Source organism: Bos mutus, chromosome 4, assembly GCF_027580195.1.
Source record: "Bos mutus isolate GX-2022 chromosome 4, NWIPB_WYAK_1.1, whole genome shotgun sequence".
NCBI classification, from domain to species: domain Eukaryota; kingdom Metazoa; phylum Chordata; class Mammalia; order Artiodactyla; family Bovidae; genus Bos; species Bos mutus.
In genome coordinates, this window is record NC_091620.1 from 83,547,600 (window position 1) to 83,573,508 (window position 25,909).

The following is a 25,909-nucleotide window of genomic DNA, read 5'->3' on the forward strand; positions in this document are numbered from 1 at the left end:
TTCTCCCTTGGGAACTACCCAAGGCTTTGTTTTCAGTAGATGGCAGACAGCAGGTCTTGTTCTTGTTAACTCCTGGACCACTAGTATCATCACGGTGTAAACAGGAACCAGTGGAACCTGGCATGTTAATTAACTTGAGCCCCTCTCAATGGAGGGTCTATTCTCTTTTATGACAATAGATGTTCACATGGAAACAGTATAGTTTAATAAGTTGTCTCAACAAAAATGTTACAAAAGACGCAACATATTTTTCAAAAGCTCTTCTAAGAAATGCAACTTTATTTCTACTTTCATTTTTAGAAAATAACTTTGAACTGAATCTCACTGAACATCTACAAAGAATGCCACAATTCAGATTTACTGTTAAAAGTCTAAGGATATTCCCCCAAATCTGGAGAACTATTATTTTAGATCTACTAATGTTTTGGGCGATTGAGAGGAACTTAGCATACATAAAGATTTACTATCATGCAATTAAAAAAAAAAAATCCTTATACAAATGCAGGGAAACATGATTTATACACTTTTCAGTTTTCTCAAATTCAACTGAGGAAAAACTGAAAAGTAAAATTTATAAAGCAGAAAAGCATCTGGATAGTAAAAGAGATCCCAGGCTTTCATCTACTGTACTGATTTGTCTGAGCATAAGCTTGGAAAACTCAGTCATGAGGGGTAGTCCCAGGAGTCCCAATCTCAGTTATATTCTACAGGGGAAAGTGAGTCCTACTTTGGTTGCTTTTTAAACTTTTTTCCTTCACTTAAGGAAACAAAAAATAAAGGAGTTAACTGCAAAGACTTCTCCAGAAAAAGTGATGATATATTGAGACAAACACGTCCCATATAAGAACTGCTTAGGTTCACTGTCTCTTCTCCCGGAACTCTGGCCTAAGTCTTACCTTGAATATCTGTAACTCCTCCAGTACTACCTCTTCTATATTCCACTTCTCCTTTGAAATGCTGACAACTTTTAGGACTGTTCCAATGTCTGAAAAAATACATTACCCATGATTCTTATGTTTCTACTTCAATGTTTAAATATTTATTAGCAACCTTCACATTGCTCCCCTCATTTTTTTTTCTTAATGCCTTTCAAGAAATCAGGTTAAATAAAGCATGCAAGAAATGAAGCTTAATGTATTAATATATGATTCTCCTCTTCTGAAATATTATAGCTTTCAGCTCATAGAACATATGTTTATAAATAAAATATTAAAAGACACATACTTGGAGTGTATTCCTAGCACAGGAATATCTATGTCTCCTTTAAAACTTAGTTGAAATGACAACAAAAGAGAAACATCATATGAGGTATCTATATGAGAAAAGTGGCCACTACTAATCAAATGTATTTAACTGACAGAAACATTAATGGGCTAGAAAGTAAAGTTTTTATCGAAAATTATTTTAGAATTTTAAATTATCACAAGATTAATAATACATTGCAGTTCCACAAGGTGGCATGTAATTACAGAAAGATGATCAAAAGAACATTTTAGAAAAAGAAAAAAAATTTCCATTTGGAGATTAATGTCTAGACTGACCTGTATAAAAATAAATTAAAAATAGTTGCTTATAAACTTCTGAGCACTGTGGTCGGAGTATGTAAACATGTATGGTAATAATCCTGTTTGTACAAAGCAGCGTGAATTGTTTTTAAATGATTCTAGAATCTTTGAAAAATATTAAATATACATTTTCCAAATACCATATTTGGAAATAAGTCTACCTCAGTATCCTTATAATTTTCTCAATAAAAGTTAGGTAGTACCACCTAGTGGCTAAATGGCTTTTCTGACCCAGAAATGTTGAAGAGCTAGGAATGAGCTTCGGGTGGGCCATGCAATTAAGAGGCAAACTCATTAGAATTAATGACAAACTAATTATTTCATGTTTTGATGCTTCAGTAGTAATCTCTGTAGTCTAGAAAATGCCACTTTTTTCCCCTGGGCCTTGGTACCACCATCTGCAGCATAATCAGGTTTGACAATAGGAGTTCTTGAATGCTTCCTAACTTTTGTAAAACCAATACACTTTTAGAAGTAAAATTATCCTAAAATTGTTTTAGGATAGTTCTAAAAACCTTTTTTAGTAAAAGTGTCAATTTCTTCAAAACTCATCAAAATTCTATTTTTTTTAAGCAATGCTTGATTCATCAAATTATACATTATCCAGATGCAGTGCTTTTGTTTTAAAAATACATGCTATTTTTATTGCCATTAGAATTCACAGTACATTATTAGATATTACTTTTTTGAAATGCACCAAATAATATTTCTTTTCCTAGAAAAAGTAATCATTTTAATAAGCTGGCAGTCAAAAAGTAAATAAAATGGGTTCTAATAATGAATAATTAATCCAGAAAATTCAAGGGCAGGAAAAATAATTACCAAGAAGTTCTTACTTTAAGTTATTTACAAATTAATGATTAACTTTTTTGAAAAGCCATCTTATGTCAGCTAAGTCAGGGATTCTCAAAACTGGGTGAAGGGATCCTTTGGGATAGAATTGTCAAATATCTCTGTAGAAAGAAAGAAATGTGAAGTTTGAAGATAGAGAAACTTTTCTTTGCCTACTTGTTTTAGTCCATAGTCATTCAGCAAATATGTATTGAGCACCTCATCTATAGCAGGCACACTGCATTTGTATTACAGAAATATGTTTTGAAATCTCACACAACTCAAATGGAAGCTGGAAGATAGGTATGATGGTCAATTAAAAGCACTTGTTATGCAAGTTAAAAAAAAACAGTGATGAGGTATGAACTAATAATTACTCATTTTGATTTTGATCAGTAGACTTTTCTGAATTTTTTGTTTGTCTAATGAAAAATTCATGTGAAAGAAAGCATAACCTGGCCCTAGCATACCTGTTCCAAGAAACATCACATCATACTGGCCATCTTCTGCGACGACGTGATCCACCACGATCTGTGTCAGTCTGTAATCCACATTGATTCGCTTGAACGTTGGTCGTCCCAAAACTGGATATACTGATTTATACATCACAGGGTGCCGCTTTATGAAACTGATGACATCATCTGGAAAATCTCGGGTGGATTTGATCAGTGGGTCATAGGTTTTGCTTGGACACTGAAAAGAAATGAGGCGGGGAGTAAAGACATTATTCATGCACCTGAGAAAATTTCATTTACTTTCAAAGTTTTTAAAGTTTATTACTGGTAATATTAAAGTAATGGTCAATAGGATCAACATGAACTCACATCAAGATATAAATACATACAGTTCGCCGTGAGTGTATTTAAATCAAGTTTTTGCTTTCAAAAATATTCTAAAATATTACAAAGAAATATTATTCAGCCACACAAAAAATGAAATCTTACCATTTGCAACAACATAGATGGACCTCGAGGGTATTATGCTAAGTGAAATAAGTCAAAGAAAGAAAGATAAATACTGTATGATCTCACTTATATATGTGTAATCTAAACAATGGGACAAACAGAAGAGCTCGTAGATACAGAGAACAGATTGGTGGCTGCCAGAAGTTGGGGGTGAGGGATGGGCAAAATGGGTGAAAGGAGTCAAAAGGTATAAACCTCTAGCTACAAAATAAGTCCTGGTGATGTATGGTGGCTATTAGTTACAGACACTGTATTACGTATTTGAAAGTTGCTAAGAAAATAAATTTTAAAAGTTCTGATCAAGAGAAAAAAAAAATAACTATGGATGGCAACTGATGCTATCTAAACCTATTGTGATCATCTTTCAGTTCAATTCAGTCACTCAGTGGTGTCTGACTTTTTGCGACCCCATGAACTGCAGCACGCCAGGCCTCCCTGGCCATAACCAACTGCCGGAGTCTACCCAAACCCATGTCCATTGAGTCAGCGATGCCATCCAACCATCTCACCCTCTGTCGTCCCCTTCTCCTCCCGCCCTCAATCTTTCCCAGCATCAGGGTCTTTTCAAATGAGTCAGCTCTTTGCCTCAGGTGGCCAAAGTATTGGAGTTTCAGCTTAAACATCAGTCCTTCCAATGAACACCCAGGACTGATCTCTTTTAGGATGGACTGGTTGGATCTCCTTGCAGTCCAAGGTACTCTCAAGAGTCTTCTCCAACACCACAGTTCAAAAGCATCGATTATTCTGTGCTCAGCTTTCTTTGTAGTCCCACTCTCACATCCATACACGACCACTGGAAGAACCATAGCCTTGACTAGACGGACCTCTGTTGACAAAGTAATGTCTCTGCTTTTTAACATGCAGTCTAGGTTGGTCATAACTTTCCTTCCAAGGAGTAAGCGTCTTTTAATTTCATGGCTGCAATCACCATCTGCAGTCATTTTGGAGCCCTCCCAAAATAATCAAACACTGTTTCCCATCTATTAGCCATGAGGTGATGGGCCCGGATGCCATGATCTTAGTTTTCTGAATGTTGAGGTTTAAGCCAACTTTTTCACTCTCCTCCTTCACTTTCATCCAGAGGTTCTTTAGTTCTTCTTCACTTTCTGCCATAAGGGTGGTGTTATCTGCATATCTGAGGTTATTAATATTTCTCCTGGCAATCTTGATTCTAGCTTGTGCTTCTTCCAGCCCAGCGTTTCTCATGATGTACTCTGCATTTAAGTTAAATAAGCAGGGTGACAATATACAGCCTTGACGTACTCCTTTTCCTATTTGGAACCAGTCTGTTGTTCCATGTCCAGTTCTAACTGTTGCTTCCTGACCTGCATACACATTTCTCAAGAGGCAGGTCAGGTGGTCTGGTATTCCCACCTCTTTCAGAATTTTCCACAGTTTATTGTGATCCACACAGTCAAAAGCTTTGGCATAGTCAATAAATCAGAAATAGATGTTTTTCTTGAACTCTCTTCCTTTTCCCATGATCCAGCAGATGTTGGTAATTTGATCTCTGGTTCCTCTGCCTTTTCTAAAACCAGCTTGAACATCTGGAAGTTCATGATTCACGTATTGCTGAAGCCTGGCTTGGAGAATTTTGAGCATTACTTTACTAGTGTGTGAGATGAGTGCAATTGTGCAGTAGTCTGAGCATTCTTTGGCATTGCCTTTCTTTGGGATTGGAATGAAAACTGACCTTTTCCAGTCCTGTGGCCACTGTTGAGTTTTCTCAACTTGCTGACATATTGAGTGCAGCACATTCACAGCATCATCTTTCAGGATTTGAAATAGCTCAACTGGAATTCCATCACCTCCATTAGCTCCACTAGTTCGTCGAGATGCTTCCCAAGGCCCACTTGACTTCACATTCGAGGGTATCTGGCTCTAGGTGAGTGTGAGTGATCACACCATCGTGATTATCTGGGTCGTGAAGATCTTTTTTGTACAGTTCTGTGTATTCTTGTCACCTCTTCTTATTATCTTCTGCTTCTGTTAGGTCCATACCATTTCTTTCAGTGTATACAAATATCAAATTATGTTATACACATGAAACTAATATACTATATGTCAATTATACCTCAATGAAACATTAATAGTGCACACATTTTAAATCTTTTATCCATGTCCATTTGGGCTCCAGTTTTTGAAATAGTCTTTTTTAGTTGTGTTAGCATAGGTGAAAATTGGTAATTCCCATCCATATCTTTTCTTCCAAGAAGTATAACTTCAGAAAACTGACTATAAAACCCCCGTGATAGATATTTCTATTGCCTTTTACACTGTTCTCTTCTTGAATTCAGATCTCAAAAGACAACTGTCTTAACTTGTTGGCAGATGGAATGGCTAATGGTCATCAAAGAGATCCTTACAAAACAAAGTATCCTGCTTATTAAAGTTCAAAAGAAACATCTAAATTGTATCCATTTATCTGTATTTTCTAAAGTTTCCAAAATGAGCTCTATTTTTTACAAAGGTACATGAAATTTGAGTTGAAAGAAAGTTATTTACAAACACCATTATTTTCAACTTCCTTTAATTAATGTTTAATTTCAGTTTTAAATTAAAACCATGATTGTTAAAAAATAAAATGGAACTAATCAACATGTCATAAAATTACTTGTAAAACAGCTTTAATAGTTTGACATTATAATCATTTAGCTTTTCATAACTGGTGTGAAAATTTACTGTGAACAATTCAGCAGTTCAACAGCTCTTCCCCTAAACGATCTGTGGAGAAACCCTCAGGGAATTTTCACTTGTCTACCATCTCTTCAAGTGTACCTTTTGGCATCCACTAATTCAATAGTTAGTATACACTGCCCCCTGGTGGTAAAAGTAAAAATTTTACACTGCTACAAATTAAATGAATTTGATGTGCCTCTATCCAAAATTATGAAAAGGGAATTGCTTCATATTTGACTTTTTTCATCAAATATCTCCCCTCCCACAAACTAAATATACTTTATTTTATTATAGTTTAGGAATTTATCTCAGAATAATGCTGTTGTTACACTTGAATTCTTAATTGGCTAATACATTTCTTTTGGGAATGAAAAAATTTAGCTATATGGGGAAAGCATCGAAAAGAAAATGAGCAGTATTAGGAAAGTTTATAAGAGAGTCTTGCTTTCTCCATATTTTAGCTCTTCAACAAGTTGGAATCATAATCTGCACTGAACTGAGTTGTTTATATCCAGTACTTCCCTGGTGGCTCAGAGGTTAAAGCGTCTGCCTCCAATGCGGAAGACCAGAGTTCGATCCCTCGGTTGGGAAGATCCCCTGGAGAAGGAAATGGTAACCCACTCCAGTATTCTTGCCTGGAGAATCCCATGGATAGAGGAGCCTGGTAGGCTACAGTCCATGGGGTCGCAAAGAGTCGGACACGACTGAGCGACTTCACTATCACTACACTAATTAAAATCTTGTCAAGGCTGAATTTGTACTTCTCAGTGAAAGCATTCACCAGGGTCATTCTATGGAACTAAACATACTAGAGTTAGTCACAATAAATGACCCTGACCTTAAATTTACAGCAATAAAATTGTAATAGCTCACCAAATTATAAGAAATATCAAAGAAGTTGTAATTTAAAAAAAATCTGTTAGTGATTTTCCATAAATAACTTAAGAATATATTTATCTGTCATAAAAATCTTGCATGTGAAAAGAAACTGATCTTCTCTTGATCAGTTTTATTGTCTTGTCCCGGATCTGCACTAAAGAGGTTAGAAATGTCCTAGCATGTTAGCCATTTGGTACTTACTGAGCATATTCTTAGCTGGTTGGTGGTCTGAACCTATATCTGTATCTTTAGTCACTGTTTCTAGAACTTTGCTCTTAGCCAAGTGAAATCTGTCAACTAGATAATGGAAGAAATCCTGTATTAAGCAGATTAAGCTGTAACTCAAAGTGGATATGGAGCTCAAATGATACAAAGCTCTTGCCCAATTACAGGCTGCATGTTTCAGTCAAAGGCCATTCATAGTGGGCTTATAGCTTAAAACTCCTATGGTGCTATCTGGCGGGTCTATCATTAAAATCAAAGCAAATGCAAGATTTCTGCCTGCATTACATCTTTGAAACAGCTCTCTAACTTAAGAAAATCAGCTCTTTTGACTGTGTAGCTACAATCACAGAGTAGCCAATATTTCAAAAGATATGTTGTACCATTCAAGCCAGATTTTACATCAAATATTCAAATTATAAGAAATTTTAATGTGAGAAAGTATAGGCAAATGAAGCTATGACCATTTATCAAAAAACAAGTATAAATTTTCCTCCTTGCTCACCTTCTGACAAAAAGGTTTAACTATATTAAAATCTAAGAAAATATAAAAAGAAAGGAAATCTGGTTTCTATTGCCTATTATAAAATGATCTTTGAAAATGTATTTTTTTCATATGGCAGCTTTTCCTCATGGCATGCAGCCAGTGTTTGGATAAGATCTTTATCCTCTAGGTTGCTGTGTGTGATCTCTCTGGTCTGCATCTCCACTCTGCTTTCACAAATGAAAGTGATTTGGTAGAGATACTCCCTGAGGTTTAAGACAGTACAGTTTGAACCAAATATTGTTATTTTAGTATGTTAAAAACCAGGGGAATTTCCCCCTTTGATATCATATACCCGCATCACACAGAGATCTAAAAATAACTTGAGATGCCAAGCATCTTATGCAGGTAAATAGAAACTAGGGAAGAATTCCATAAAGGAGAAAGATAATGTGTGGGGAAATGCTCCATCTAAATAACCATCTTCAATTATTTTCCTTCCACAAGATTTTCCATTTGCAACCATACATCCCAGGTATTCACAATCTAGCCAAGTTTTCTCTGTACGTATGTACTTTAAGTTCTACCTGTTGACTCAGTCCATCCGAATATACTGTAGAGGGCAATTTATTTCTGCCCCCAGCTTTCTAACGTTTGCCTGACCTCCATCACTTTAGCTCCTGTGATTGTAAGAAATAAATCAAGGAACTTAATCTGTGTCTCCACCTACTGTTTAGAAAAACTCTAAGTTTAAAATTTGAAGGGTAAAAAATACACAGAGAGCTAGTCTCAAAACTCTCAAATGTCTGTATCTTGCTGGAAACAATACCAGCACAAGCACAGAGGAGAAAAGGACCTGGTAGGCAGCTCTGAGATGAAAGGGTAAACCCAGCATCAGTGAACCCTGGTTCCACGCCTATCTATCTTCTCTGGCAGGCTGCCACCTGGACTAGGTGTGATCATGTTATGCTTGGCACATCTGCATGTTTGTAGAGGGCCTTCAATCGTGCAGTGGGAAGCAATGGATAAGAGGAGAAAAATGGGTTTTATCCAATGAGAGAACTTGGCCCCCTGGTAGGCCCCAGACAGCTGTTACAAGTTTTCTCCCCCTGCTGCTTAGAGCTTTCCTCTGCAGGTTGCAATTTCCTTTTAAACAAACCAGAGGGATGACCCCGTGCAAGGGAAGACATGGCATGGGGAACAACTGAATCCGGCTTTCATTTTTTGCAAAATGGGAAAAATAAGCTAAATGTGTAAAGCAGTCTGATTTTTATTTATAAAGTAAAACATGCAAATTTAATAGGTGCCATCCTAGCCCCTTTATTCCTCTGAGAGTTAGTTTATAACATATTTGAGCAAGAAAGATGCTATATTCAATTTAAGAGTTAGAAGAGCCAGAGGTAGAGACAGGTAAATCTCTTGTTTTTGAAGGTTGTCTTTTAGAGAGATTTCTATACCAGAAAAATGAAAACTTGATTGAACACAGTCAATAGTTTGGGATTTGGAGAATCTTATTTTAAAAGCTAATGCTGTCCCTTTGGAAAAGAAGGCTGAAAGCCAGTTGAAAAGATTGACTTGTTAGAATCTGACCCTGTCAGAGAAACATGTCCTATATACAGTTAAAGGAAAAAGAGAGAGATGTTTTGTCATATGCTCGCCTCAGTGTATCAGATTAAGGAACCAGGAGTCAGGAGGCCCAGGTTCTAGTCCTCCTCCTGCTTTTCCCTTCCAGAATCAAAAACCTAGAAGGATTAGAATTAAATATATTCTTGGTAATTTAGAAGTGGTAATAAAGTAACAGTTTGTTATCCAGTAAGTGGAAAACCATACTGTGAACAAATATTGGGGAAAAAAATGAAACTGTGAATTTAACATGATAGAGAGGCATCTATGAGGTAGTGACACACAAAATTAATTTCCCCAAAGATTTCCAAATACTTAGGAAAACTTAAAACAAAGGAAACCAAGTTTTAGACGTTTATCAGATGCATAAATGAAAAGATAGGGCAACACTGTGAGGGGATTCTTCCACTACTTTCTTCATCTCATTTGGTAAGATTCAAAGTCTATGGTTTTCCTGGTAGTTCAAGTAGTAAAAAATCAGCCTGCAATGGAGGAGAGTCGGGAAACACAGAAGATTCAAGTTCAATCCCTGGATGGGGAAGATCCCCAGGAGAAGGAAATGGCAACCCACTGCTGTATTCTTGCCTGGGAAATCCAATGGATAGAGGAGCCTGGCAGGCTACAGTCCAAAGGGTCACAAAGAGTCAGACATGGACATGATTGAGCAGCTAAGCACACATGCACTCAATGTCTAATACAGAAAGGAAGTTTAGGATACTTTTTTGAAGTATTTTTCTTTTTGTATCCTTATCTTTGAATCAATCTTAAAACCTTTTTTTCTCTGCAGATAATCAGAAAATCCTTACTTAATGGGGCCAGTCTAAGTCACACTCAGATCTAATTTAGGAGATTCATGAAGACATCTAATTTAGGAAATTCGTGAAGAAATACAATTCTAAGAATCATCAGCTCTATAAAAACAATGTTTTGCAGAAATATGTCATTGCTCAGGCCAAATATTTTAGGTAGATCAGGAAGAGAAAATAGGGTGAGTTTTGGAACTCATGAATTCCATGTTTTATTTCAAACCCCTGCTGTTGAGGACATGGACCAATGTAAAAGTTGGAATTTCTCAGCAAGCATTTTAATAATAAGTGAAGCACCAATGCATATATCCTGTCAGCTCTAAAAACTGAATTATTGTCATTATGTATTATTATCCTACGATATGATAACAATATCTCCTTGAAACAAGGAATTCATATATTTTCAGAGTCAACATTTGCATCACCTCTTTCTAATATTTATACACAAAGAAAGGACAATGGGTTTTGCTGATGTGTAAACTATTCATGGAAATTTTAATGAATTTCTCATTCAAATTCCAATATACCTATAATAAAAATAAGTTATAAAATTAAAAGGCAATATGGATAATTACATCTTATTGCTCCTTACCAAAAAATGAAGTCTTAGTTGGGAAATTCACATGTAAGTTTGATCTTTAAAATTAAAGCTGAAACATTTAACAATAAAAATGGTAACTATTTGGGAGAAAATGTAATTTTAAAATGAATTGTTATTTTTACAAAATTAGAGGTTTAGAAATTGTTTAAAAACTATGGGAGAATGGTTCAAAAGTAGTGAAACATACAGTCTTTACATGTTTTAAGTTCAAAAACTTTGTACATTTTGGTTATTGTGAATAATGCTGCAAATGAACATGGGAGTGCTAATCTCTCTTTAAGATTCCAATTTTAATTCTTTTGGATAAATATCCAAAGTGGGGTTGCTGGATCGTGTGTTAATTTTAGTTTTTAATTTTTTGACAACCCTTCAGATCTTATGTGAAAACAACCTAATATTCATTAACTGATGAACAGATTTTATAAAGTGGTACATATATAGGGTAGAATATTATTCAGTGTTAAAGAGAAGGAAACCCTACCACTTGTAAATAAACCTGGAGAACATTACACTAAGTGAAATAAGTCAGTCATAAAGGACAAAAATTGCTTAATTCCATATATATATATATATATATATACACACACACACACACATACATATACATATACATATATATCCTGGGATTTCTTTGGAAGGACTGATGCTGAAGCTGAAACTCCAATACTTTGGCCACCTCATGCGAAGAGTTGACTCACTGGAAAAGATCCTGATGCTGGGAGGGATTGGGGGCAGGAGGAGAAGGGGACGACAGAGGATGAGATGGCTGGATGGCATCACTGACTCGATGGATGTGAGTCTGAGTGAACTCCGGGAGTTGGTGATGGACAGGGAGGCCTGGCGTGCTGCGATTCATGGGGTCGCAAAGAGTTGGACACGACTGAGTGAACTGAACTGAACTGATATATATATATATAACATGTTCATGCGTGCTAACGCGCTTCAGTTGTGTCCGACTCTTTGCAACCCTATGGACTGTAGCCCACCAGGCTCCTCTGTCCATGGGATTCTCTGGGCAAGAATACTGGAGTGGTTGTCATGCTCTCCTGTAGGGGATCTTCCTGACCCAGGGATTGAACCCACATCTCCTGCAGCTCCTGCATTGCAGGCAGATTCTTTACCACTGAGCCACTGGGGAAGCCCCATATATATAACATAGTCAAAAGCATAGAAGCACAGAATAGAACAATGGTTTCCAGGGGTTTGGGGAAGTGAAGAATGGTAAGTCACAATTAGTGGGTATACAATTTCAGTTACACAGGGTAAAATCTAGAGAGGTGCTCTATGATATTACAGCCTGTAGATAACAATACAGTATTGTACACTTAGAAATCTGGTAAGAAGTTTCTGACTAAAGTAAATTGTTTTCAAAAATCCTTTCTTCTCACCTTTTTGATAAGAGACTGTTTTTAAAACTGAAGCTCACATCGAAATAAACACATATTAATAGTTAACATTTATGCATAGATCACTGGGGCTCCCCAGGTGGCACTAGTGCAGGAGACATTAGAGACGCAAGTTCCACCCCAGGGTTGGAAAGATCCCCTGGGGCAGGAAATCGCACTCCACTTCAGTATTCTTGCCTGGAAAATTCCACGGACAGAGAAGTTAGGCAGGTTACAGTCCATGGGACGCAAAGAGTCGGACTCAGCTGAGCAACCGAGCACACACACACGCAAAAAAAACACATAAAAACTCATCAACACAGAATAAAACTACAGAGTAAAATTTTAATAATAAATGTAAGAAAGAAAATCTCCTACTATTACAAATCTTTCCCAGATTCTGCTATTTTTTGGCCTGATCTCACACTGATTTCTATATCTGACCTATTATCACTCACTGTTTGGTGGATTCTTTCATACTGTATTTCACTTTGAACTTATTACCAAGACCAGCAGTTCAATAATGGTTGAAAAGGCCCATTTGAACAAAATATAATTTGTTCAGAGATTTTGTTTGGACACCAGAGGGCAGAAGAATCACTTGAAGTGAAGGAATTCCATTAGTGAATCTTGTGCATTCTTGAGTTGCCAGGCTCATTAACATTGTAGAGCAGTGATATCACCATAAGGCTAGGAGTTTAGGTTTGACTTTTTATCACAGGAAGTACAAAAGTCTGTTAAACTAAGAAAAATAAGTAGCTATGGCACACAGAAAGTTCCCATGTGTATTTACTGGAGTGATAATGTCAACACAAGGCACTGTTGAGAGAACAACTTAGAATTCTTAATAGCAACATGGTTGAGAAAATAGAAGTTGCAAAGGTAGTTTTAAAAATAATCTATTTAAAAATTTTAACTTAAGTGAAAAGTGGCTTTTAGTAAGCCACTTTCCTGACATTTCCTAGAAAGCAAATTATTCAGGCATGCTTTTGATTAAAGTAAGTCATATTCCCTGAATTACAATAAAAGAAATGACAAGTGCAATGAGGCTTCAACACTTCATTATTTTTGTAGAGAACAGATTGATCCCTGGAGGAACAATGTAAGGTTCTGTTTGGTTGTTTGATTTGATCACTTTGAAGGCAGAATGGCATGGAGGTTAATGATATTTGATTTAGAGTTATGTGAATCTAAATTTAATCCTAGTCTCACTTCACAAACTATGAGACCATGAGCATATGTCATAAGATTTTCTCGGCTAGAGGAAATTTAGTTTAACTATCCTCCTCAAAGTAAAAAAAAAAACAACCCTCAAACGTCATGGACTGTAGCCCATCAGGCTCCTCTGTCTATGGGATTTCTCAAGCAAGAATACTGGACTGAATAGCCATTCCCTCCTCCAGGGGTTCTTCCCCACCCAGGGATCGAACCCAGATCTCCTACATTGCAGGTGGATTCTTTACCATCTGATCCACAAAGGAAGCCCTATACATATAGGGCTTTATATATGTGTGTGTGTGTAGTCACTCAGTCGTGTCCGACTCTTTGTGTCTCCATGTCTTGTCTCCTACACTGGCACGTGGATTCTTTACCTCTGGGCCACCTGGGAAGCCCTATATCTATGTATACATATATATAGCATGTATATCCAGTAAAAGATCTCCCATGCAAGAGGAAAATAGATATAATTTAACATAACAAGTTTTTAATATAGTGTCAGAGTACAAGGACTAAGAGCTTGGATTCTGCCGATAGGTTTATCTGAGTTTAAAACTCAGCTGCACCACTCACAAACTTCGTGACCTTGGGTGAGTTACTGCACCTACCTGTGTCTGATATAGCTTGTCTGTAAAATGACATTAATAACAACAGAACTTGCTTCACAGAGTCATCATAAAGATGATATTAAGACTTGTAAAGCCTTTAGAAGAGTACCTGCACACCCTAAGAGTACCTACACCCTATGTTACTGTCTAAAAAAAAAAAAAAAAAAAAACAGAACAAGCAAGTACAGCTATGATGTTCAAAGAAAATTAAAAAGTGAACACTGAAAACCATAATGTTACATGCAGAACTTCATTTCCAAAGTTGTGATTACTCCTTATCAGTCCAGAAAACATCCATGAAATAAATTTATGTTGAGGAATTTTGAAAGGGAAAATAGACATGGTAGTAAACTATGTTCCCCCAATTTAATTAGGTTATATAACAGGAAGATGAAAAGAGAACTCAGAACGCCTGGCTACAGATGTTTCCTCTTTAAGAACAAACATGTGAAAAGATAAAAGTCATTAGAATTAGATGGGTTAAATCAGTAACTTTTCTGAGATTTTCATGATTATTTTAGTGCTCTTCATAGAAATATTTATTACGAATTAATCTTTTTTAAAAGGCATTTTCCCTTTCTATTAGGTCAATTAACCAGTCCTAAAATAGTAACATAACTCTTTTAATCACATCAACAAAACAAAAGCCTTCCATTTATCATGTACATACAGATTTTAAACTACAAAGGTTTTTTTTTTTAAACAGATGCATAAACTCTAAATCACATTTCGTACTTTTTTCACCTCTGTTCCGAACATGATTTATGCTGTTTGAATAGAATTTTGGACTCAGTGTTTCCTAGGTATTTTCCACATCTAAAATAAATTCCAAGGTGCAACATAATAAAAATGAATGCAGAATAAGAGAAGATATAAGTTAAATGAACAATTATAAGTGATGTATAGTCTTTTTAAAATAGAAATAGGGACTAGAAGACTCTAGCTACATGCAGAGTTGTATGTGAGGAATAAATACTTATTTGGCATTTCCTTCTAACTTGGAATATTTGTTATTCTAGATATTAAATCATTTTGACAATTCTATTGACACTTTGAGGATAAATACTATATTCCCAGAGTAGTTTGCTCCTTACCATACAGCCCATTATTTGCTGTAGTACTTATAATTCTTACTCAAAAGAAAAATGTTAAGTTCCAGTAAAGGTCAGACATTTTAACACATCACTGTAAATAATTATTTTAAAACCACAGTGCATTTTGCTGTGGTGAATAACATAGTTTATTAGAATTAGGAAGAGAACATGGATCTAAAATAATATTTTGATTATTAAGTTGAATACATACTGTGCCAGGTCGGGGATAAGGAATCCTTCCATCATACTGCACCCAGCAATGGTCTGCACTTTCCTTATGAGCGTAGGGACCATTAAAAACTGCTCTGATGTCAGCCATGCTATACATACACACGGCAGAGCCTTTGAAGATGGAGCTGAAAGAAAGCAACAGGATCCAGTCATTCGCTGGTCCATTCTATCCGACAGGTGCTGCAGACAAAATGGGCCTATGTCTTAAAGGAGCTTAGAGCCAAATAATCCTGAAAAAGGTTTGATAACAGTTACATTACAGGTAATTATAGTAAACAATAGTTTAACTATAGTAATTATAGTAAACTATACACGCAGATGGGTACCCAGTACAAGGGTCTCTAGTAAGTTTTCCGGGAGCGGACAGTGTCTATATTGATATCTGATGGACAAATAGGAATCACCTAGAAAAACTGGGGGATAGACAGGATTATGCAAGAAACAGTATCATTTATTCACATACTCTTGAATTTTATTTGAAGTTATTATAACATAATGCTTTCTAAGAAACTTACAAAATTAAGAGTTACATTACCTACTTTTATAAAAAGGAATATTTAGGTATGGAAATACCTTGTTTATCTGCTTTCTTAAAATGAATGTCCATAAATACTGGCTATTAATAATTTTGTCAGATAATTTTTATTAATTAAAAAACACTGAAATAATATCTTTAATCCCTTTTTGGATTTCTGAGTTTATGTAATTTATCTGATGCTTAAAATTCATCATGATTACACCGGAAGGGGACACGATTACACAGGAAGGGGACATCCAATTCAGGAGCAGAAAAGCTCCATGGGAATTCAACACATTGTCTCAAACTGATGATGAAAATTGTTAGCACTGGCAGACATTTCATTTTTGTTTTATTTCTAGAAATTAAAAGACATTTCTCTGAATCTAAAACTTACAGTGATTTGTGTTCTTAAAAATAAGATCACTATTTACACTCTAAGAGGCTCAGCTTGGCACTACACAAATGAGCTTAGGATTCTCTGACATGAGTAACTCAATCATTAATAATTCTTGGAAGGACATTAATGGGAAGCCTTGGGATCTGATGGTGAACAGGCAGCTGGGAGAAAACTAGCTGCTACGAAGGGAAATGATGACCCCCATAAAGATCACATGATCTGTCTTTGATACTTTAAAGGAATTATGCTTAATGGTATTGGTGTTATTGCAGATTAATTACATCTTGTCATTGGACCAAGGATATGACTTGCATCCCGACATTACCTCATTTGCCAGGGCAGCATTAAAAATAAAATAATCAAGTACACCAAGAACAAAGAGCTGACTTGTAACTTCACACTCTGGGTGGGCAAAAACTTGATAGTAGAAAAAGAGAACTATCTTGGGGCTGTATTTTCCTGGCACATGTCTATGCCTTGTGTGTGAAATGCACAGTGACTTCAAAGAAAGTTCTGTGAATGAAAAGATGTCAAGAGAACCAGGGCTCAAATACTTGAATAACTACAGGCACGTGCTCTTCCTGCACGTTTTTAGTTAAGATATAAATTATTATAATAGCAGAAAAATGGGGTTCAAAATAGCAGCTTCTGAGCATATCCTCTCTATTCTTGTATTTAAATATTTCCACCCTATATTTTATAATTAACTAAATAGTATTTTGTTTTCTGATATATTTTGAACCAAAAGTCCATTTCAGTTTCTACTTAAGGTATTGTGAACTAAATGACAGTAAATTCTCAGAAAACGTATGTTGCCCACAAAATATTATATAATATTTTTATATTTTATATATTTTATAATATTTTATATTATAATATAATTTAATTTATATAATATAAAATAATAAATGAATATTATTTATTCAAAAGGAGGCAGGAAGACCACTTGTCCAATGCTAATGCCAACACTGATTAATCCTCCAATACTGCAATCAATATACATTCATAATGATTGATAGCAGCACAATGGGAAAAGTGAAAAGTATTTCAAAGAATGTAATATAGGCAGTAATAAGTAACAAGAATAAAAGTGCATTTGGAATGGAGTCAAATGTAAGTTACTAAGTTACTGAGTTAAATAAAATTATCATTAAATAAGATCAAGTGAGGTCCAAATATTCTTTGAGAATGCTTCATGGCTGCTAGGAGAACTTTTAAGGAAGTCACAGAGCCTCAATGACAATACAGGACAGCATTAAGCAGAAGGAAGATAATACAAGTGCAGAAGTTAGGAAAACAACTTCAGTTCTTGTCCTAGCAATTACTTACTCTTCTTCAGTCAAACACATGTAATACCAACTTCCTTTGTTTAACTTAGTCGAGCAGTGATGATGTGGTGATAGTAATAGCCACTCTCCCATCTTTGTAAAGGGTAAGTGCAAGTAAGTCCATGTGAAGACATTCTAAAAGTCAAGAGTGTCATCTCCTGATTAGAGCCTGGACAGTATTTTGTATTTTGTTAGTGTTACCTCTATGTCATGCAGCTAGACCAATATATTGTGATTAATATATGCATGTGCCCTCGTATCCAGTAATTTTAGTCTAGAAATTTAGCTCACAGAGATTTACTCGCTCCTACAGGGAATAGCATATGTACAAAGTTAGTCCCCGAAGTATTATGTATATTAGCAAAGGACTGGAAACAATGGAAATGTCTATACAGGGGACTGATTAAATAAATTGTGGTGGTCAGTATAGGGGATGCTCTGCTGGTGTAAAGAGAACAGAGACATTTTATGTATTGATATCTAGGAAACACTATATAAAAAAGTAAAATGAAAAAAAATGTGTATTTTTTTTTATACAAAAGAAAGGGGCAAAGAGAACACAGAACTATTTTCTTACATACATATATCAATTCTCTGGAAAGATTACAGCATTTTTTTAACTTACCTGGTTGTGGTAAAGACTCCATACACTACAGGATTTCTTTCATCTCTCGTGGGGAGTAAGTAAATGTCTTCTATTAATGGGAAAAAATAACGATTCACTGTAATTTGTATTTCTCAATATCACGTTTGCTTTTTCCTTAATAATGCAATATTTCTGAGACTCTAAATAGTATGTAAAATTAAGATAACAGTGACAGTCATTACCTTATGACAAAAGAAATTAAGGGGAAAGGTCCAGTTCTCACTAGCTATCTGGCACTGTGTTGAACATTTAACCTCCGAGGTGTTTACTTCAATCACCTGTAAATGGGATGGTTCACTTGATAAGCTCCATGTCTGTTTCCTATTAGCTGTATGTGACTTCATGGAGAATTGAAAGTAAAAATGGGTTATTTTTACCCTCCAGTGTTAAAACAAGGTGTTTTCTTGTAACTGCACCAGCTTGTTAGTAATTCAATTATCTATTTGGTAACTATGAAAACAGCTGGAGCAGTGCATTTCTTGTGCAGTATTGTGTAATTACTTGTTCAACACTGATATTAAAGCAGTGTAAATAATATCCCTTAAAGTATTATTTAAGAGGTGTGCATGCTTATATACAGCATGAGAAATCATCCATGAATATTGAACATAGACTTCAATATTTTAAATGCAATACTGACAAAAATTATTCAATGATATCATTTTTACATTGCATGACAAAACCACAAAAAAAATTCAAAAGGTAAAAGCTAATGATACTAACTTTATATACAACTGACAAATTCCTTCTAGCATCACACTCAGAGGAGTAGAGAGGTGAAATGAAAGAGAAGAATCTAATGCTTCTTGGCATATCCTTTTTACTGGAAAGTCAGAAGGGACAGAGTTCTCCAAATCTGCAGGGCATTTCCAGCAGAGGGCATCTATAGAACGAGGAGCCCACATTCTTGCTACCTACAGCTGGCGGCTCCTTCCAGATAAAAGACTGCATGAAGAATGGATCGACTGTGGCATCCCGGAGCTCGTAATTGTCCATTTCTGACCACAGTTTAGTTTCCATCATAACTTTGAGGACGCTTACAAAGAAGGGAATTGCTTCATTACGATGTGCACCCACGTTCTTTTGTGTGTGGGAATTTAGTAAGTACCACTCCAGCAAGCTGTCCTGGGCTTTATTATCAGGTATTTGGGGCTAAAATAAAATATATGCTAAATTACTTAATTAGGCAGTAAGACTCCTTTTTTTTTTTTTTTAAGAGAAAAGAAACGTGACTTACGAAGCTCATCAAAATGAGTATCTGCCCCATCACTTCCAGGAATTGAGCAAATCAATCTGGCCTTGAGAAAAGTGGTCCATTTGTTTATCAGGCTGCGTTGTCCTCCTACATCATTCTGAAAAAAGAAAAAAAAATAAGATACAGATTTACTAACATGATTTTATCACCAACTAAAACTGGTGGTTACTATAGGCAGTGTCTTATTGATGTCATTGCTTACTCTCTTTGTAAGCAATTCAAGAGCTTTCCTCCTTGAATTTTCTAAGGAGGGAAAAGGCAGTTTTGTCCTTCAACATTAAATGCTTTTTTCACAGTTTAATGTACAGTGTAAACACCATAGCTCTGCTGAATGAGCAGATGCATGCAAGCCAACAGTAAATAATACAGGCTTGGAATCAACTCCCATCTCTGCCAATTTTCTCTCTATGACTTACAAAAGGCAATTTAATTCTCCAAGTCTCTGTTTTCTCATTGACAAAATATGATAAATGCCTTGAGATATCATTATTTTGATGATTAAATGGAAAAAATTTTGTCAAGTACTTAGCAAAGGCCAGACAACTTGTATTCAATAAATGTTAGCACTGATTTGTACATTAGTCATATGATTTAGATGAATTATTTGCATCCTTTAGAAATATGCTTTGGTATATTTTGGAATAGCTTTTTCCAAATTTAGTACTCTACTAATTAAATGCAAGACAACATAACATACACATAATAGCATACATATAAAAGCAATCTTGTTTTAAATACTAATTGATGTTTTTCCACACTATTTTTTTCTGAAATATTTCATTAACCATGTTCTTTAGTGGTAGGTGAGTGAAATGGGGAAGGGGGTCAAAAGGTACCAACTTCCAGTTATAAAATAAGACGTGCAGATATACCATACAGCATGGTGAGTATAAATTATACTGTATTTCATATTTGAAAGTTGCTAAGAGTGAAAAACATTGCAACTATATATGATAATGGACATTAAGTAGACTTACTGTGGTGATCCTTTTACAGTATATACAAATATGAAATCATTATGTTATATACCTGTGACTAATGTAGTATGCCAATTATACCTCAGTAAAAAATTGAAAAAATATATTCTTTAGACATTTAGCAAGATGTAGGCATTTAAATCAATTAGGGAGAATAAACAGGGTTATGCTGTTCAATAATTCACCATAAAAAGATATTTTTATTATTTTTAATTTAATATGTCCCTGTGAACACTAAAATTAAGATGATTTTTTTATTTGGCTCAACTAAATCTGCTATGCTTATAATAAATAAATAAGACTTTCATGGTATAAATGCATTCAGTACTTAATTTTGACTTTCAAAAATTATGAAGCCATGATTTCCATTACTATATTTCCATGTAAAGATAAATTATATAAAAAAATGTGTCCTTCATGCTATGTTACTATGAAGTTAATAAATAGTTCACTATCAAATTTCAGGTCTGGATATCTAGAACTAATTTCTCTGTGGTTCTATAATCTCTGAAAATTAATTTAGAGAAAAGCATCTAAATGACAACTCCAACCAGGAGAATTCAAAGTCATACACAATAAATAGTTGCTTTTTTTGAAGAAAGAAAAGGAGAAGAGGAGAGGAAAGGGAGGGCAGGAGAAAGAGATCACTTTGAGTTTAACACGGGTAATATGGAAATCTAGATTCTCAGATGATGTCCTAATAGACCAGAGCAAATCTCAGAAGGCTAAAGGATCTGTGGCAGAGCTAACAGGGCAAGCAAGGTCCCTGAGACTGGAGACGAGAGCTGTCTTTATAACCAACACCAAGGGTTTACTGTGACACCCAGAGTGAGTGAATGGTGTTTCACATCCATCTCTGCTAAACAGCAGAAGTAGTTCAAGTATAGCTCCATATAGATGAGTAATTATCATTTGCTTGAATTCTTTAGGTTTATAACAAACTACTTAAAAATAATTTAAAATTTTAAATACATTCAAAATCAATAAGCAGTATGAACTCAAGTTTGCACTTAATGAACAAAATGTCACACCTCACAGCTTACATTGTCTTAATCTTAAAAGTTTTAAATAACTCCAAGTGAGTGTGAACCTACCCTTTTCTTTTAAATTTTATTTTATTTTTAAACTTTACAATATTGTATTAGTTTTGCCAAATATCGAAATGAATCCGCCTCATGGTGAAACTTGTGGCATCTTAGGTCCCTGACCAGGGATCAAACCTGGGCCCACAGCAGTGGAAGTGTGGAGTCTTAACCACTGGACCACCAGGGCATTCCCTCAATGTGAGCTTATCCTTGAAATGTGTGTAGCTGAGTTCATGTGTGTTGGGGGCTGATTATACATATACATGTAAATGTACATAATAGAAACACAGTGGTAACCACAGCAATTGTTTAGAACTTGGACAAACAAAAGATTTTTTCTGGCAATAATATTCTGCCACTGACGCTGTATAGAACTATTAACACATGGCAATAATAAAAAGCAAAATAACTTCTAGAGTTTTAAATTCTCATCAGAAAATGTATTCTTATTCTTTTTATCCAGCATCTACTCCAAATATACCACTAACATCCTGACTGTCAGGTATTTATTAAAATATGTTGAATAATTAGTGAATAAAAATACAAGATAAAATTGACAGAAGCCTTTAGAAAAAGTACAGATAAAAATAGAGATAAATGCCAAAAAATCTGAGCCTTCTCTGAAATTTGTTAGGAAAACGAGGACAGAACTCACTAAGATTTAATATTGTCTAAGATTACAGGTGGATTCACACATTCAGAGATTGGTTCAAGAAATATTCTAGATGTTGGAAACCAGGGGCAAAGAACAACTGGGAAAACAGAGATGGGTAAGGTGAACAAGGACAAATCTGGTTTAGATAAAGACTGGGATAAACTGAAATAGAGGAAAATATTACAAAGTAAACTGGGGTAAGATCAAGGAAGGCTTTGATACCAGACCAAAGCATCTGTATATAATTTAGTACATAATGAAGAATTACTAAAAGATTTAGTAATTAGCAAAGAAAGAAAGAAAATGAATACATAATATATTTTATATAATAACCCTCTAGAAGCAAACATGATTGTTAATTGCTCTTACATTTATATTTTGTATATTGTGCCTCTATTTCTTGAACTATTGTTGTTTAGTTGCTAAGTTGTATCTAACTCTTTGCAACCTTGTGGACTGTAGCCCACTAGGCTCCTTTGTCCATGAGATTTCCCAGGCAAGAATACTGGAGTGGGTTACCATTTCCTTCTCCAGGGGATCTTCCTGACACAGGGATCGAACCTACATCTATTGTTTGAGTATCACTGCTCAATAATAAAAATATTTCAGCTAGCTATTAAATGATTTCCAATGTCTGCAGATACAAAGGCAGATTTTCCTAGACATAGTTTTTATTTATACTGCTAATATCCTCAGATCACTTAATATATACCCAGATATTAATATTAATGCTTCCTCCTAAGGTAATAATGAATTCTGTATAATGCACAGTATAATGCCTGTGAAAAAAAATGTTATCTGTAATTATTCAGAAAGAAAGATTTTAAATAAATTTAAAAATGTGTTATCTCATCTTTCTAATGACCTTTAGTCTTTTTAAACTCTCACACCTAGCCTTTATATGTTTTGTTTTAGCAAAGCCTAGGTTGTACTAAGCAGAACTCTAAAGTCTATTTTAATGCATTCTTCTTACATATTTATAATATTTATAAAATTGTCATCACTTATATTTGTACATTTTGGGAGCCAGTAATAAATACTAAAAATAGTATTGACTCAATGTGCATGAAGAAACAGATCGACTATCATAATTACAATACCAGGGATCATGTTTGGTTCACTGCTTTACCCCTAGAAGTTATCCAAATGATTTCGCTAAGTGAATAAGCAGATAGTATCAAGTATTCGCTCCATGACATTCCTTTAACACTGTACACATTACTATGTCATTGTAACAATGAGCAATCACATTCTCTTTTCAACATAATATTAGATAAAAGTGATAAGAAATGGCTCATTTTCAAACACCATCCCTCTTTATATTTGCAGTTATCACCCATATTTTAAGACAAACCATCAAAAACTCTACCTATTCTCTTAGCTCCAAATTTGTTGAAAAGAGATTTATACTGTACCTGAATATTTTTTTTTCAGTCTGACAAATAGAAACTGCAGTCCTTTGAGCAAAAGAATCTTTAAAGGTTCTTGCCTACCCATTGAGCCGCCATGCATGGCCTCTCAAGGAATAAAAAGATAACAACAAACACAAAAATCCAGGTCAAAGATGAAAGCCACTTGCTGTCAACGGGAAAACAAGTATAGTTTCTGGGATAATAGCTCTCAGGAATGGATTATAAGCATTTAATGTCTGGATAGTAACTCTTACAGACATCCAGAAGCATGACCTGGGATGGCAAAGTTCAGTTCACAAGGAGTTGTATTTCTCCTGCAGAGAAGTGTCAGTTGACTGATTTTGTGGGCCAGCTCTCAGTCTCTGGATTTGTTTGCAAATCCACAAAATCCCCCCTGAGAACTTTAAGCCCAGAAGAGGGCTGAAAGGGAAGTAACCACTTTTGTACTAAACTGTCACCTCCTTGCTTATTTTTGTGAGGTTCTAAAGAACACAACTATCTCACTAACACTGTAGATTTATTATTGAGATGTCAAAATCAGCAGCTTTTAGTCATTGGTCAGTTCTGTGTTTCCACTCCACAGCTTCTTTGTGGTTAGACTTGCCAAGAGCCTTGCCATCCTCTCCACAAAGATGCAGATGAAAGTACCAATGAAATTAAATGTAAACAAGCCCAACCACATGTGTACAATGTGGGTAGTGAGTGTAGAAGGTGCCTGTTTTTTCATTCTCTATAGTTTTTTACATGTTTGCCATATTTCTTAACTTTAAAGTGATTAATAAAAACCAAAAATTTTAAAAATGAAAAACAATTCACAATCTTTGTGCAGTTTAAAATAGAGTATCTCTGAATCATTTGATTGGGTAATAGCTGCATATTATAAAATACTATGACCTTCTAATCCTGGAATCTCCTAATGGGGAGATCAGCCAGGAGGCAGGTTAATGGTGATTCCATTTTCCTTCTTCTGTCACAGCAAACTCAAGTCCTTATAAATCTTACATGGACACATAGAGTAGCTACAAGCTGTCACACATGAACTTTTATTGAGTGTATCTTTTGACCTTTAGGTCACTATGCTGGGTTCATCTGTTAAACATGATTTTATCTCTGTATAACATCCTTTCCAAGGATCTCTCAACACTTTATAAATATTGTCATGTTCACCTTTATACTGAGAAACAGAAGCTCTTAGTGTATTAACTGCTGTTCAGCTCCTATGCTCTTAAATCCTCAAGATTCTGTAAATCAGTGAAATCTCCAAGACATTTGTGAACACTGAACACAGTGTATTCAATTAAAATACAGATGTGCATTCAGAAATCTGTAACCATATTAATTAGTTAAATTTGAAGGACACCAGACTTTTCAAATAAATAAACATCTTAAACACTTAAGAAAAACAGTTTGATGGTTAAGTCAGAGGTTATAAATTCTCCTTTGATTAAAAGTTATTTTGCCTAATGGAACTCTCCTGCATCTTTGTGCAGACAAGAGAATGCAATTCCCTGAAGCACTTTAAAAACCATAATCTAGGCACGTTTGTGCACCCCTCTCCACCATTCTAGCCGTCAATAACATTTATACTCAGAGATTTTATCTTGAACTAACACCACCCACTTTCTTCTGAAGTATGATCTAAATATTAAAATACAAAACATTTTTCTTCTATAACTGACACTATCACGTTGAGATAAACATACAGGCTTTCTATTGATCCTTTTTACGAATTCAAAAATATCAAGGCAAGTTAATACTTCTGTGTCTTTAATGCCTGTTGAATAATATTTTAAAACATCACTCATATTCTGTATCTGATTTGTCATTTATAACTGCTGTACCTTGCAGATTTTAAATAATCTTGTGTTGAGATATAGCTTCAAATCACCCATTTGCACCAGGAAATTCTGGAGATAAGATCATAGTAACTAACATTTCAGAGCAATTGTTCAATGTATTTCTCTATGGGTGCCTCACTCTTCACTGAATTATTCTAGGGACAAAATTTAGAAACGGTAAACTTAATATGGATGATCTAAATAGGCTATATATGTCAATAATGATAAGGGTGATCCAAATGCAGGATGGCCTATTTAGAAGCTTGAAACTATGATCATCATGTGGTAGAAATAAAAAGTCAAAACCAGAGTAAGATTCCCAGGAGACCAATTAGAAAGACATACCATATGTATTAAAATACATTGTTATACTGCGAGGAAGAGCTTAAATGAGGATATTCTAATGCATTAAAGAACTCATGGAAAATAGTGACGTGAAACCCACTGAATCAAATGAGAAAACTATGTTTTACTTTCCTTTTCTGCATATGACTTCTTCAACAATATGTCCTAACTGTGTTTCCTTTAACTATTTCATAGAGATGCAAAACACGTTATGACCACTAAAAATAAAAGCAGAAAAGAAAAATAATAATGAGTCTTCT

The 25,909-nt window shown here is 35.0% G+C and overlaps 1 protein-coding gene across 2 annotated transcripts in view; it reads right to left on the bottom strand.

Annotated features, from left to right (window-relative positions):
• SEMA3D (semaphorin 3D) overlaps positions 1-25,909 on the bottom strand; it is a 226,012-nt gene that overhangs the window by 24,250 nt on the left and 175,853 nt on the right. For both annotated transcript variants that reach the window (XM_070369711.1, XM_070369710.1), the window contains 5 exons: positions 19,320-19,434; positions 18,062-18,131; positions 15,172-15,316; positions 2,867-3,089; positions 897-985 (listed from right to left, as the gene is read on the bottom strand). In XM_070369711.1, coding sequence (XP_070225812.1) covers positions 897-985; positions 2,867-3,089; positions 15,172-15,316; positions 18,062-18,131; positions 19,320-19,434 — 642 coding nt within the window. The remainder of the gene's footprint in view (positions 1-896; positions 986-2,866; positions 3,090-15,171; positions 15,317-18,061; positions 18,132-19,319; positions 19,435-25,909) is intronic.